This window comes from Ciconia boyciana, chromosome 5, assembly GCF_034638445.1.
Source record: "Ciconia boyciana chromosome 5, ASM3463844v1, whole genome shotgun sequence".
NCBI lineage: Eukaryota > Metazoa > Chordata > Aves > Ciconiiformes > Ciconiidae > Ciconia > Ciconia boyciana.
This window is the reverse complement of record NC_132938.1, coordinates 26699248-26715721: the sequence shown is the minus strand read 5'-3', so window position 1 is coordinate 26715721 and position 16474 is coordinate 26699248. Positions and strand designations below refer to the sequence as shown.

At 37.7% G+C, this 16474-nt stretch overlaps 1 protein-coding gene across 2 annotated transcripts in view; it reads left to right on the top strand.

Annotated features, from left to right (window-relative positions):
- The window catches only part of PDS5A (PDS5 cohesin associated factor A), an 86406-nt gene that overhangs the window by 751 nt on the left and 69181 nt on the right, over nt 1-16474 (top strand). For both annotated transcript variants that reach the window (XM_072863112.1, XM_072863113.1), the window contains exon 2: nt 343-513. In XM_072863112.1, coding sequence (XP_072719213.1) covers nt 343-513 — 171 coding nt within the window. The remainder of the gene's footprint in view (nt 1-342; nt 514-16474) is intronic.

Sequence of the window (16474 nt, the reverse complement as noted above, 5' to 3'; positions counted from 1 at the left end):
GGCCGTAACGGGCCCTCGGCCCCGGGGCATCCTTCGATCGCGCCCGAAATTTCATTGTAAAATCGTCGGCTCCGAACTAACAGTGTTGGGCTGGAGCAGCCTCGCAATGAAAGGAGGCGCCGGAGGGGAATGGAGGGGCCGGAGTTGTGGGGAGCGGCGGCGGCGGCGGGCCGGGCCTCGCTCCAGCGCCGCCCGGGGCGGGGGGATGCGGCGGGGGCAGCGGCGGGGGGCGCAGCCGGCGGGGTGATAACCGGGGCCTTCTGCGAATTGAGGGTGAGAAATGGAAAAAGAGGGTTAGAAAGTCGTTTCTATTCTGCTGAACTTTTGTTTTCTGACCGATAGAGGCCGGTAGAGGACTGTGGAGAAGGAAAGTTTATAACCAGCAGCACCAGGATGGACTTCCCTGCTACCCAACCAAAACCTGCTGCCGACGGTAAAATAATCTACTATCCTCCTGGAGTGAAGGAGATTACGGACAAAATTACCAACGATGAGGTGGTTAAACGGTTAAAGGTGAGCAATCCTGACCACTGTCCCTTTCCCTGCAACTTTTGCTTCTTAAGGTAAACATTTCAACACAAGAAAGGAGAACTGCCAGAGAACTGTTTCCTTGTCATAGTTGAAATGTCTCCTTCTTGCCTGCAGACCTTTATGGGAATACTACTTCCTTGCTTTTCCTTAAAAGAGGAGGAATCATTTTTGTAACTCACGACTGTACTCTTGCGAGTTCTCTCAAAGCTAGAGTTGATACATTAAACTGTTAATTTGTACGTGAAATACATCCACAGTTTTGGGGAGAGGTCTGAAGTGGAATCATAAGTAATAATTGCAGGATATGTTACCGAAAATTTTTGTTGGTGAGCTAGAAGGTTTTTGTGGGTTCCAGCACTTTTGAGCAAGCGTAGTTGAGCAGGGGAAACAAGTAGATCTAGTTAAGGGTATTCTTCACTGAAAAGATAGCACTGTTCACAAATGGCAAAGATGACTTTCTGGAGGTTGTAGATGGAATTTTGAAATTATTTCATATGTAAAACCTGTCTGAGATCTTGCAATTTGATACAATACATATCGTTTCTGTGCTATTCAGTATAACTGGCACTTGGCAAACTTGCTAAATTTTCATAAGCAAAAGGGACTGTTACAAAAGCATCTTCTCTGCTTGCTTGACAGCATCCTGGGGGACTGTGAGGCTTATGTCTATTTTTTATTTTTTAATCCCTTTTTCCACTGGAAACATGAAATAATACTGTGATACAGTGCTATTATTTCTTAACTCTATGCTGAAAATAGAGAATAAAGTTGAGCATTGATCAAATATTGGCACAGCTCGTTTGTTAATGCCATGGTCTTTGGACCAGAAAGTTGTCGTAACCTGGGATTTGGTCCTATGCCCAGGGTGGAGATGTAGTAATAATTTTTTAGAGATGAGAAGTATTCTCTCATCTGATGATCTGCTTCCCGTCACAACAGTGACCCCGCAAAGACTGAAAAATAGAAATCATGGTCTTGGCTAGTCAGTACCTCGAAAAATGTGTTACCTATAAATGTGAAGAGAATGTAGGCTTTGTGCTTTGCTTTCAAAGCAGCAAGGCACATATCAGTTGTTTCTTTGAAAAAGAGCCTTGTTGTCCAGTTACAGTTTTGAAAATTATTGAATGGACAAGTCCAGCCTAGTATTTTCAAAACTCCAGTGGAATATTGCCAGTTACAGGAGAAGATCCTAGAGTTTTGATTGTTCGGACAGAGACCTTGAATCAAAGTCTGTGTGGAATGGGGAGGAGTGCAGTTTTGGGGTGCTCATTGAAGTGGCTATTTTATTTTGTCCCTGTTGGAGAACTTGCAATGGTGAGCTTGCCATTCCTAGATAATAGGAATAATAGAATTTCAAAGTCATGCATACGTGTTTTGCTGAATTCATTTGTGTGTGTTGGACATAATTTTCAGGCTAAGAGCAGAGTTTTTTTCTGTATTTTTTTTATGAACTACTGTTAAGGAATTCAGATGACCTGAAGACTATAGACTAACTTTAAATGGGAACAAATACTTTGCTAGTGGACCTACCAACACTGAAACAACAAAGGAAGATTTTTCTTAGTGGTACTGCTTAATCTGAGTTTGAGGAATTTTTTTGGTCAGATATTGGCTTTACTGAAGCATCAAGAAAATCTGAAGTACTGTACACTTTAGAACTAAACCAACAAGTATTTTTTTTCCTTTTGTTTTTGTATAGACATATATAATCTTTATTTATTAAGTCCAAATCTTTATATCAACTTGATTTAGAGAAACAAATTCACTTTGGCATGTGGAATATTATGATGATGCAGTGCTTGGGATGGAAATGCTTGAAAAAGTTTTGTTCAATTAAAAGATAACTTTCCACCACTTCAAATATGACAATATTAAAAGCCAGTTTTAGCAGAATGTACAAATTCAGGCATGAATCAGTCCTTGAAACCATAGGTGTTTTGCCTTCTTCTTGGCCATGCATGATCTAAAGATGCTTTTTGTGTCTCTTACAGAAGATGCTTGTATAACTTGGTGTGTTGGCCACCAGGCTTTGGGTCAGTTTCTGCAAATTTTTTTCTTTTAGCTTATTGAAGTCGTGGTCAACTTAATTGGTTACAAGTTTGTGTCTTTACTAGCAACTTTTTTCTGATATCACATCTGTGTTTTTGTGTTCAGACCTCTTCTCATAATGAAGTCTTTTCTTATTATTGGAACTTGAGACGTTCTGGGCACCTGTCCCAGAGTGCCTGAGCAGCAGCTTTTGTGCCAAGGACTTCTAAAAAGAATGTGTTTCTATCCTTTCCCTCCTTCTGCTTGGGGTTGTGGGTAATAAAATGTAGGCCAGATTAATTTACAGTATTTTGATATATCTGTATGATAACATTAGCACTGTCCTGAAAATGGAAGTATTGAGAATTTTAAAATCAACGTGTACCTTCTGAGCAATGTAGAAAGGAAAGGCCTCTGGATTGCATATGTATGATGAATGAAACACCAGTTCAGGTGCTTAATGGAGTCAAAGGTGGTTTCTGGTATCTTAGATTACATTGATGGGTCGGTGCCTTCTTGGAATGGGGCAGTATGTGATGTATAATTTCAGCTATTGAAGAAGTGATTTTAACTGTGGTGTGCTATGGCTGGGGACAAGTGTCCATTTAATAGATCCAATTAAGTTTAACCAAACCAGGCAGCTAACATGTAGCAGGGAGTTGAGGCTTACTGTACTTTGACTACAAAATGATTGGGGGTTGGGGGGGCTCATGTTCCTCTTTACAGTGTAGCTGTTCAAGTTATATAGTGATTGGTTTCAGGGCTGTAAGTCAAATGCTTGTCAATGTAGTAAGGCTTGTGGGGAGAGGTGATAACTTCTATTTAACCAAGCAATAGAAGTGGAAAACAAATAATTCTAAGGCACCCAAATAGTCCTTCTTCAGTTCCAAAATCGAGCCAGCAAATAAACACAAGTTGAGAACAGTTGTGCTAGCAATATTATATTTCTTCCCAAAAGATAGTTGAAGGTTGAAAGAAGTTTTAGAAACTCAGCATCTGCTTTTCTGCAAAGCTTCTCTGATTATTGACATTTTTTCAAAATTGGCTGTATTTTACTGCCTTGTCAAACTCCAGACTTGTATATTGTTCTCAGTAAACTATTAAATCTCAGATATAACTTTCTTTGGTCACAAGAGAATATTTTGGTGTCATTTATATATAACCTTGTCATCGTTATGAATAATAGTAGTGTACTTAATAGTCAGATATACTAAAAATAGCCCCATCAATCCAAGATGCATAGAGTTTCTCAGAGACTGACTTAAACAGGCTTTATACGCAAAGCCAGAACTGCCACTGCAAGAAGTGGCGCGCTCTGCTGCTTGTCCCAACCTCTGTTCTGTACCCTCTCTACAAGCATTTTGTTTTGCCGCATGCCAAAACGGATGGATGAACAGATCTGGGTTAAAACTCAGGAGGGAAAAAAACCCAACCCAAATCTGTGTTAATTTTAGCCTGAATCATTTTCTTGCCTGATTTATCGTGAAAGCTCACAAATGCTCGTGGTGGCATAGGGGAAAAAGCAACTTCTTTCTGTGGCAGTCCTGCCTTAGAGTGTTGAAGGAACTTCAGAGTCGATTTGAATGTGAAAGTTTACAAATGTTATCTTTTGAAGATAGTTTTGCAGAAACAATGCAAAAGTCCCCATCTCTATCATGCCTGCTAGATTTTTTAAGTAAAAGAAATAATGCACGATGATGAGTTCAGATATAGCTTTGTACCAACAACTATATAGTTTGGTAAAGTGTATGACAAGTCTGTAGAAAAAAGGAAAACATTTATAGTGCAGTGTTTTATTTTACCTATAGATACCAATGTAAGCAACACTAATTCATAAAATCTGTAAAACGCACATTTAATCAGACACTGAAGATACAAAAGTACCAAAAAAAAAAAAAGTTTCTGAAACTTCCAAAGGAAGAAGAGTGATAAATTAGTTTCAGCATAGAGATTTTTAAAAAACGTTTAAGGCAGTGTACAAACCTGTCTTTGTGAAATTAAGAGTTTTGTAGGCTACAGTTTATTGAGGGTGATATAGTAGTTCTTTATGATAGCTGGGGTTAGTCTTCTGTTTTCTGTGTGTTTTGGGTTTTTTTGTTTGTTTGTTTTGGGGAGTGATTTTTCTTTTTGTTTTTCAATCAGTCCAGTAGTCTTGTTGCTTTTCCCATGGTGACAGTCTGGCAAGGCATTTTCTGTGAAAGTTTCTTTTGATTTCCACACACAGACCCCTACCCTTCCACCCTCTCCCCAATTCTCCCCCTGCCACCCTACCCCAAGGCCTAGCTTGTGATCATCTGGAGAAGTTAGCACTCCTAGTCTGCCTTGAAGTCTTCCTTATCTTGTCCCATGGCATTTCTTAGTTATCTGATATGTATTTGTGCCAGAGTGAAACAAACACTCCCTCTCCTTCTTCCCATTGTCTTTCTGCATGTTCCTCTGGTTATTAGATGTTGGCCTCTTTGTAGTTGGGCCTGATGTGTCTTTATCTTTGGAAGATTATCCTCATATCACTAGAAATAGTTAATGCTAATTTATCATTTTATGCACAGGTGTTTTTTAGGCATCTGTTACATAATGTTAAAATTGAAAAGGGTTGCTTTTTTGCTACTTAAATGTTTTGGAGTAGGCTGGAGGTGTGTTAGACTACAAGAGGAAAAAAAAAAGTTGCTCTTTACTCACCCTGATATTTCTGCATAAGTTAATGGCCACTCTCTGAGATTGTGTAGTTAGATGGACCTTTGTTCTTAGGAAAGTTTTTGAAGGAAACAAAAAAATAGAGTATCATCTGGGAGAAGAAAATCTATTTTATATTGTGTCATACACTAGAATTTGGTATGTTTGAGGAGAAAAGGTATACATATTAAGTATGTTGGACTGTATTAGTTAATAAATACTATTTGCTGGCAAGACTTAGATGTCATGGGTATTTTCATGGCTTAGACCTCTGACTTGCATGTACTTACATGCTTACATTTAAGAATTATAAGTAGTTTTGTGGACGTCATATAGCCAGGTTACAGAAATGATCTGCAGTTAATTATTCTAACAGTTTAAAAACTTCCATTAATTGTATTTAACAGCAGACTGCAGTTTGCAATGTTCTTGAGCTATTGCTGGCCACGTAAGCCTAAAGCCAAATTTCTAATTTGATTTTGCTCATAGTTTAATCTTTTTAATTAGTTTGACTCTTGTAACAATCAAGTTTTTCATTAACTAGGACAGGCCACTAGTCAGAGAAGAAGAGATCTTGTTCTTTTTTTTTTTTTCCAATGGAATATTAGCTGTTTGCTTTGTATATGTCCCAATTTAATCAATCCTTAGAGAAATAGACCACGTAGGCTCACCCAGTTCACCCAGATGTTACTTAATTTCAGACTGATTGATGATGAGACCCTTTTTTTTTTGTATCTGATAATTTTCTCTTGTTACAAGTGCATCAGTAATTAATGGCAATTTCACATGTACAATATTATTCTAATGGTTTCCTGGCAACAAGAAGATAAATGTATTGTGAAAGAAAAGAAGCCCCAATTTGAAAGGGGGAAAAATAGAGGTTGCCGAATTAGGAATGATAACTTCTGATGATTGACCACCAAAATGGACAGACTAGTTGATAAGTCCTTATGCCCTCATTTATTCTATTATAAACCTTGAAGAATTATTAATCTTATTCTTGTGCTAATGGGTTTTTTTGAGGTGAGGACATGATGTTAATCACAGTTTAAAAGATGTGGAACTGAAGAGCTACTGAAAGGGGAAAAAAACCCCAAACACAAGAAAGACAAGCTGGCTTCATATGCCTGATTTTGCATTTCTAAATGTGAGTTCTGAAGTGACTGTGCATTCTGTTGCACTTTACATATTCAGACCACAAGTTCCTTTGATTTCAGTTATATTTCTGAGTGCCTAGCACTTCTGTAAACCAGGCCTCAGAACCCAGAAAATGACAAACGTTTTCTGTGAAAACTGTGTGATAGGCTGTTTAACAGGCATTGTATAGAAACTTTGTAATAGGTGGGAGGCTAGCATGCAAGCCTTCAGGCCTAACTGTTTTCAAACATGGCATAGAATATTCCTTTCCTGCAATATTTTCCTTCAGTTATAGTCTTCCAGCTTCAATAAATAAGAAGGGTGGCCTTCGGGCAATATGCTCCTCTACCAAACAACCTTGATTAACTCCAGAGCAAGTCCTTTCTGTGAACTGAATGAAGTAATGGCTTCAAGTTTTTGGTTGGTTGAGGTTGGTTTGTTTGTTTGTTTTAAGAAAAAAAAAAAAAAAAGGTATGTAATTACTTACCAAATACCGTATTAACATTAGGATTGAGGAGACTGACTAGAGGTTTGAGAAGTATGGGATTATTTACCTTGGAAAAGAGATGAATAAGAGTTGTTGTGATAAAAGCATACAAAATAATGAATTACAGGTAGTAAATTAGGAATTTCTGGGTTTGCCCCCCTCTCCTGAAGAAAGAGCATTCATTGAAATTGAAACTTAAAAAATTGTTGAAGGGTAAATATTTCTCAGGGTCATACTGGAAGGTTGTGGCAGAGCAGAGCTGAACTGATGTTGTATTTAGTATAAGTGACATGCTTTAATCATATAAATCACTGACTTTAGGTGGGTGTGCCTGTCGGTGTGTATTTTTATGGTGTAATGTGGGAGACTTCTTGTGTATTCAAATATTTTAAATAAAGTTTGGATATAAAATCCTTGACATATCACTGCATTCTTAGGAGGAGTTTGTATGCATAAGTTTGCAAAACAGCAGGAGCCTTAGCTATGCTCAGACTCATAAACGAAGTGTTAATCTCACAACAGTGCTATGAAGTGAAAGAAAAATTATCCCTTGGTTTGCAGACAGTAATATGGAGATGATTGATAGGAAGGGAAATCAAACATCATCTGAGGTTACTTTTCTGTCTTGTCTACTTGAATCAATTAATATTATTTTGTCTGCTTAATGCCTATGTGCATCTTTTGCTACCAAAAAGAAAAACAACAGACAAAATAATTAGCAGATCATTCATTCACAGTACATATTATACCCGTTTTGGTAGTTAAAGAAACCAAACTTTTGTGTAGTCCCCAATCTATGTTAAACGTTCTTCATATATGAAATTTTTCCAGACCGCAATAGCTTCTTAATCACCATTGTTACCTAGAAATCTAAAACACATGCTTATTATTGGTGTCACTCAAAGCAATGTGTGTTTGCTGGCTCTGCAGCTGCAGTAAACTAATGAACTGTATTCCCACTGCTGTGCTGACATCAGAATTTGGCTGTTGCAAAGATGTCTTAAGCATGATGAAGTACTGTTAAAGGTAAACAAAGATAAAATTGGCACAAAGTATGTTCCTGCTTAGAAAGGAAGGTTGAAAAATTCATGGTACCTAGATAGCATGGGATATCCTAAACGTATGTTTTATTTATGTGAGACAGATGATACGTACTTATCTGATGGAGATGTCAGAGCTTGCAGTGTTAGGGTCAGTTTTGCAGCCACAGTGGGGGAAAAATCCATTCAAATTTACTGTGAGGACTGGTCAGCATTTTTAATGTCAGTTATTCTCAAGTGAGTTCCTATGTCTTTCTAGTTGTTCAGTAATATTACCTAATCTTAATGGTACTCTATTGTCTTCCATGAATAGAGCCTGTCACCTCTTGCTGAAACACTATTTGGTGTAGTCATTAGCAATTTTAGGCCTTATATTATGTTTTTAGTATTGTATTTTAATACCTTATGGTAGAAATGATGATATCTATCTCCAGGAGATTTATCAAAACTTTCCAAACTGTTGAAGTGGAGAAAACAGTCTTGTACTGGCAAAATATATTCATAAGCATTAAAGAGACATATGTCTTTCCTATTTACAAGTAACTTTTTGAACTGATACAGACACTGAAGAAGAGAGAAGGAGAAAGAACATTTTAAAAGGAGTTTGGAGAAATCAAATATTTCAGTCTTCCCCCACCCCCTTCTTTGCTGGTTACAGCACCTGAAAAATGCACACGCTTAAAAAAAAAGTAGTTATGTTAGTGTTCAGTAGTATTAGCATTTGCTTACAGTCATTAAAGAATTCCCTTTCCCCTGCAGTTGTAGTCTCTGTCGTTCTTATGGCTTTCTATGGAAATAACCTGATTGACCATCAGGGAGTAGCTTGAGATCTGCAGGAGATCTGCAGGTTTACAATATTTTTAAAATATTGTTTAACTACTGATCTTTAAACTATTTTTATCACTGCATCTAACATGAGAGACCATTGAAAGACCAACTTCAAACTTGTACTTATTATGAAAATCTTATTACTGTAGTTTTAAGTGCCTGAGAATTAGTCTCTCAAAAATTGAAAGAAAACATGTTTGTGTTTTTCAGTTTACTTTATACATGTGATAGTGCTTTGTCTGAACAAATATTTTTATCTTGCTTTTCTAATGAAATAAGGTTTTTATCTGATCAGCCAGTCTAATTTCTTTGTTACTGATCTTCCCTGAAGTTACATTAGTTCAAACTTGCTGGCGGTTGGGCAGAGGTTTCAGAGGTGCAAGATTTGTCTAATTGGTGCTGAGCAGAATAGAGACATCCGAATTCTGTTTATACAAGGGAAAATGGGCCAGCACTGTTAAATGTTTCAAAAGGCAGCAGCCCGTGTGCTAGCTGGAATTAGTTCAACTAATTCCCACACGGGTGTCTCAAATGTTGTAGGGGATGTGCCACCCCCTCCCCAGCTCTGCAGGCATAGCACCCAGAGGGGAGTGTGCAGGTAGTGCAGGAGGATGAGAGTGAGGGATGCAGAAGGGAGTGAGTTGGTAGCCTTCTCAGAGGAGAGTGATGGGGAACAGATCTGTTGGAAACCAACCTTCGTTAATTTTGCTGCTTATGATAAAATTCATTTCATATAGCAGCAGTAAAGGAGATAAACAGCTAAGATAAAGCACAAAAACTTTTTGATACTCTCATAACCCACAGACTGGTATTTGAAAATATTACTAATTTTTTAACTTAAAGTGGTGGTTTTTAACAGCTAAAAATGATACCTGCATTCCTTGATTGTCTTGATGAAAATTGCTTATGTGATATGCTATTACAGAAAGGGTAAAGCAGAAAGGGGGGGGGGGGGCACCACTCAAAAGTAGCTAAAAATCTCAAAGGATGATTACTAAGTTCTTTAGTTGATGTTTTCTGTAGTATTTTTCTTACATAATTTGTTTTTTCTGTTTATTTTGGCTGCTTAGAATCATGATGGTGGTGCAAATGCTGAAGCAAAATGTGTGCAGTGAAAGTAGAGTTCAACTTAGGAAGTGCTTAATATAAAGAAAATTTGTAGTTTGAGCCTTATGATGATGCCATAGTGTGGATGTGAAAAGAAGTTTGTTAGTTTTTCCTTGAAAAAAATAAACTGATTGACTTTACTTGTGTTACCAATTTAATTAAAGGAAAATGCTGTTGGATATTTCTCCTTAAAATTTTTACTCTACCTTCAGCTAGATAGAGTAGTCAAGGTAGGGTAAATCCTGTTATTTTAACATCATTTTGTGTTTTAACTGTGGTGTTCTGTTACTATTTGAAAATATATGCATGTACTTAATTATCCAAAATGCAGTAATAGTTCTCCATAATAAACTCATTATTGAAATTTATTCAAACCATAGTCATAAATTAGCAGGGAATTATTTGAAACTAGATTTTGAGGAATATAAAAATTGTTATTTTCTTGTGATTTAAAAGAGTGAAACCTGATACTCAGTCACTTAACTCTCACTGACTGCAGTGCCTTTCTGTGGGCTTCAGTCCTGATGTCCTAGTCAGTTAGAAAGGATAGTATTTTTCTTTAAAAACTTTGTTTACGTGAAACAGTGAAGAGGAATCATTCAGAAATTATGCCCCTTTGTTTGCACAATGATGCAATGTATTGTAGGATAAGTGAAGGGAAGTTTAATTCTTAAGCTGTTGCAGTAATAAGAATGAAATAAAGTAACCTCAATCCTTACTTTTGATGGTAGAAACAGAACGTGGCATTCTGGGGGGAGGTGGAAAAGGTTACCCTATATGTTTGGTTTTTGACAGGTGGTTCTTTCTCAGCCCTGAATTGCTGTAGAGTTAACATTCATTCACTTACAAAGCAAAACAAGGAAATGCAAGGCAACTTTAAAGCTTTTTGCTGAAAATACATGTTTATTTAAATACCTTATTCAGTCATCCTTTGTAAATGTAGTTGGCATGTGTCAGTATTTCTGAAAAACTTATAATCCATCTCTTCTCTAAAGCCCCCGCTTCTGCTATCGCCAGTAAAATTCCAGTGGTGAGAAAAGGAAGTACTGTTTTTGCTTGTGTGAAGTCAGTAAATGAAGGTCTAGGAGTTGCATTTGTGAGCTATTAGTGACATTTTTTCTTAGAAAATGTATGTAGAATATGAAAGTGGGTATAACTCTGCAGCCTAAGGGAAATTGGGAAATCTGGAAATAAGATTTCAGCTTTGTCCCAGTTGGAACTGGTAGTTTAGACTGCTGTAAAATCATAAGAATTTTGCTTTAGGAAACGGGAGGGTTCACCAAGTACTGGAACTATATCTTTGTAGAATATATGCTCATTGGTACAACTAGGAAGTAGGTCAGTAGAAAACCTAGTAAGTTGTTAAAAAAATCTCTTTGAACTGGGAGTGAAAACCAAGTTAAAGGATATGTTTCTAAACCTCAGCTGGGAAAGCAGGGGTGGCGTGTAAAGTTTTCCAAGTTATGCTGTTTCAGTCCTAGCCTTTTTTTCCCTTTAAAGGTCAAAACACCTTCAGTCAGATTACAAAGTAAAAAGGCTGCCATTTAATTTTGTTTCATTTTGACATCTTTTCCTATTGTTCTTAGTTTAGGTTCTTGTGCAAATTGGAGCATTCTGACTGAGTTGGATTTGTTATGTAGATTAAAGCATACTTATCCTGGAGCTGCAGCTCTGTGGCCACTCCATTTCTGATGCTAAAATTGGTTTCTGATACCCATGTACATCTGTGAGGATGGAGTTCTCCACTACATTTTATCTAGCAGTGAAGTTGGTTCAAGAGACATCTTCAGGGACTCTCTTACACTGGCTCTGCCTCCTGAGAAATCGTACTGTGGAGCTGTGCCCTAATTCACACTGTCTTGAGACTCTTCAGAGTGACTCCGACTTCAGTGTGTATATGGGCTGTGATGAGTTTAAATTTCTGTGTACTATTGGATTTAATGCCTGTCAACACTTTGGTTAAAAGCCTGGCATCATGGAACATCCCCATAAAATTAATTTTAAAATGAGCCGATCACCTCGGAATTTTATAGATGAGGAAAATATTAATTGCTAGCATTTTTAGAGGATTTGTTGAGGGTTTTCCCACTGCTTTTCATCATCTTTATCAATCTTCTGCTCTAAAACAAAACTATGGGCAAAAATAATTTTGTCAGGAAGGTGAAAAGGTGGAGGGGTAAGTAACGACAGGTTAGTTCTCCAGAGTATTGCGAATCAGCTTAGTAATCTGAGCTGACCTGCATAGCGGGTATTTTAACATAGTCAAAAGCAAGTTAGTTTATCTAAAAAAAAAAATAATTGCAAGTCCTCTTTGCAGAGTGCCAGAATTGAATTGTGTTTTGGAAGCTTGTCATCCTGACACTGTTGTACCTGACTACTTTTGAGTACTCTTAAATTGACGCTGCTACTGAAGGAAACAGTTACTCATCTTCACCACTGCTGCCATTGCTGTTCAGGGAGAATAATGATTCAAAGTAGTTTGCCTTATTTGAGTCAGCAGCACTCTCAAAGTTGTAGAAACAAATCAAGTTTGTGAAGAGTAAGAGGAGAAAAGTAAAAAATAGAAGCACATACTGACTGTAGGCAAGGAGGGGGAAGGTAGTATAGTTGAAAAGGATGGAGTTGCTACACCAGTAGCTGGAGGATTGCCCTGAATCAAACCCTGGTGTGCTTCACTCTACTGGAATGTGTGAAAGCACAAACACCAAAGCCAGCACTTTGAGCCAGTGAAGTACTTTTGCTTGCTTGTGGGCCATCCTTTTCCACACGCCAACCCAGGTGTGTCTGTGGCCTGCAGGATACTAGATTGTGGAAGTGATTCTGTTAAAAAAACCCATAGTTTTTTTCCAGGTTAGTTTTCATTTGGATCAGTGTGACTTAAGCAGTCACCTACTACCCCCTCCTTGTGCTAGCAGAAGCTGTATGACAATCTTGGGGTGGCAGAACTGTTACTTGCAGTGACAGCTTAATTTGGAACACTTAATTTGGTGTTCATTGGGTTTGACCTTATTAAATCAACTCAAAGATTCATTACACTGCCCCCTAAGATTGGGCTGAAGCAGTCCCACCCACCCCTGTGCGTTTTTACAGCCATGTAGTGAGCTGGTTCAAGAAGCAGATCTGTCTGAAAAGTAACCTGGCCAGAAAAGGGATTTTTCAGTAGTGTCACTCATCAGTCACATACATGCTGGAGTAATGGAGGGACAGGTCTGACAGTTTTGGGTTGACTCACACTGCTGTAAAACTGCACCCTAACAAATTCTACAAACATCCCCCACCCCCCAATTTGGTGATGCAGTATCTGTACACAAAATGAAGTGTGTCCCTTGTTTCGGAGAGCTGCAAATGTAAGTGCAGTGACTGATGCACTACCCTGCCACGTCTGAAAAAGAAACTAAGATACAGAAGAGAATGTTCTCTGGTTAGAAACAATTGAAATCAATGCTGCGTTTATAAGCAAATGTGTGGATTGTGCTGGTGCCAGTAATTTTGAACTAACGTGAATGTTGTGGAAACCACAATGAATTTTCTAATGTTTCAGCTGACTGGCTGCTGTAATAGATCATACCATTCATACTAATATATGATTGCTTTCAAAATAAATTTATTTTATATTGGAATTCAGAATTGGTGTGGTAATATTTAGTGAGACGTACTTTGATATAGTTCTCCTTTCTCTAGGAATGTTTGGTTTCCTTTTTTTTCCCCTCATTGTCTTTCTTTTGTACAAATGGGAAAGAATTTGAGGTTTCGGTGTTTTTCAGGCCTCCCTAAGCCCGATGGCTCACAGTTCTGTACCACTATTATGATTATGAGATGTAGTCTTTGATGTTTAGACTGGTCTTTTCCTGTTCTGCAGTCCAAACTACTGAGTCTTGTGCTGTGACTTGAACTAGAGTAGGCGGTACAGGCCAGTGCTTGCATACAGATTTGTCTTCATGCCAGCTCTCATTCTTATTTTTTTCCCCCCTCTCCTAATGCCTGCTGTAGTTGATTGTTCTTTAAACAAAGACTTGCACTAATTTACAGGATGTGTATCTGTCTGTAGGGGAATATGTGTGTGCATACATACACATGTACAGAAATGAATCTTTTATTTCCAGATAATCACACAATAAAAAAATTGAACTCACCAGCAGATAGGCACCATAAATAGCTTTCTCTCCCCCCCCAAGCATGAACTGATAAAATGCAAGTAGTAGAGTCTTTTTTTGTGTCATCCCAAAGCCAGCATTATTAACACTCCACAGGGCTCATAGCAGGGACAAACCACGAGTTTACTGTTGCACATGAAGCTCTTCCAGAATTATTCATAGAAAGTGAAAACTTTTCTTCTTTAAATGTTACTCATTTAACTCGTATTTCTTACACTTCAGGGCCTGAGTTGTGCAGAATATATTAAGGACTCCTTGATAGACCAAGAATCCGTTGTCTGTTGAAAAATGTTTGGACATAATTTTGTTTATTCTTTGAAGAGACAGTGTTTACAAAGAGCTTGCACTTTCATGGTGGTGTATGCATTGAAATTCTGTAGTTGCCAAACTTTAGCCAGCCTTAGAACTGAATTTTGCCCATTTTCCTAGTAGTAATTTGGTTGTATATGGAAACTTCTATGAAGATAGCTGCATCGGAATGTTGCCAGAAACTGTTAGATGAAGTTGTATAGATAATTTTGATTACACAAATCCTCACTTTGAAATAATTTGCTTTAATCTTGTGTTATTGAGTGGCTCTATGGCTTGTTGTTTTTAGTGGTTTCATTTTGTATTATTATTAAAGCAAATCTTTATTAGTAATCTTCAATTCAGAAAGCTTCAAAACAATGCATAAGAAATGAATGTGTGGATATGCTTTGCATGTATTCACTGGTCAGTAGTATATTGGGATTCCTGTGGTTCAGTCTTTTTGTTTGTAAATAAATTCTGGAGACCTTAAGTGAGTCTTGATTCAAAATCTCTAATGACCTTTCAAATCTTTGATGATATATGTAAAAAATTGCAATTTTTTTTGACCAATGGATCAAATGTTCAGAGGCTTGACCAGCACAAAGAAACGGGTATGTTGATTCTAGATAATAATCATGTTGCAAAGGGAAGCTAGATGGAGGCTAATATCAATTTTACTATAAACTGACTTTGCACTGTCTTAATTCAGACCAGAATGCATGCAAAACTGTCATACTGAAAATGAAGGGGGAAGATGCTCTGTTGTTTCTGGGCTTCTCTGAGATTGCTTACTAGGAGATACTGCTTTCTCACCCAAGAGGAGTGATAAGCATACAGGATACAAAATGCTTAAGTTGGAAGAGTATATTCAGTGATGGAAAACTACTTTTCTACCACTTGGCCTCTCAATACCCGACTCTCACAAGAATCAGCTGTCTTCTGAAGTCCTCCTTTTGACATCTGAAAGCAGCTCCTCAGCAAATTCAAAACAAATGTTGTAGACGTAGTGTGAGCCATATGCAGATGGCCACTACCTGATTTGTATGCTATCCCATGATTTTATCGCTATCAAGATAACCCTGTGTGTGAGCAGTCAGAGCTCTGGCAAAAGACAGATGCTTAAATTTGAAGCTGAACAAGGCAGTGGTTTCAAGTGGGCAGCAGGAAGCATTTTTCTGCATCCTTCAGTTTCCTTTGCTGGATGTTTCCCTTTAGTACTTACTTCTTTTTGGCCCTTAGTACAGGGCCATACTTACCACTAGTGAGGAAACTACCAATAATAGCATCTGGGAGTAACACCTTCTGGCCTCTCTACTTGGCTAGGAGTTTCAGCCCTCTCCAGGTTACAGTTATTTACTCTCAACATCTGGAACAGAATTCTGTGATTAATTGCATCATGAATGTATCAGTATTTTGGGACTATCTAATATAAATACTGAAGCGTTTTCCTCAGGATAATTTACTTGGGCAGCAACTTGTTGTCTCCTCCTATGCTAATTTCCCATAAAATTCATAGTCAAATATTAGGTCTCAGCCCTTTTCTTTAAGGTGCTAAATGGCTTCAGCTTAATGCCTGAGTTTTAGGCACTAAAGACAACTATAGTTGTCAGCTTTTGTTTCCCAATCATAAATCTTAGCCAACAGCATTTTTAGGATGTTCAGTGAACTCCTGCAGCTATTGAAGGCTGCTGCAAACCTCCAGAATCTGGAGGCCAAAGTGCACTTCTGAAGTCTTCCTTTCTTGCTATGAAGATGCATTGCAGAATGTTTTGATTTCAAATTAAAAAAACCCCAAACAAACAAAAACCAACCAACCAAAAAACCCCTACCGATTCAATCAGAATAAAATACACTGTTACATTTTTCTTTTTAGGATGGAAAGGTGAGAAAACAAATGTAGCAAGATACATTCCACAGTGGTTTTTGGTAAACCTTTTCAGTATGCTACTGGCTTGCGTGCTATGATCATGAGGGTGATCTAAAAAAAAAAAATTAAAACACACAAAAAACCAGAAAAACAACCCACAGAACATGAATGAAACTGAGTTTCATCCTGTTTTGGCTTTTGAAGAGTAAAAGCAATGGAACTTCATGTTTTTTAAGTCTTGTATATGCAAGCTTAAGACAAACATAAGAACTTTCTATGGGATTCAGGACCTGAAGGCAATAACTATACAGTCTAGAATGTTTTTAGATAA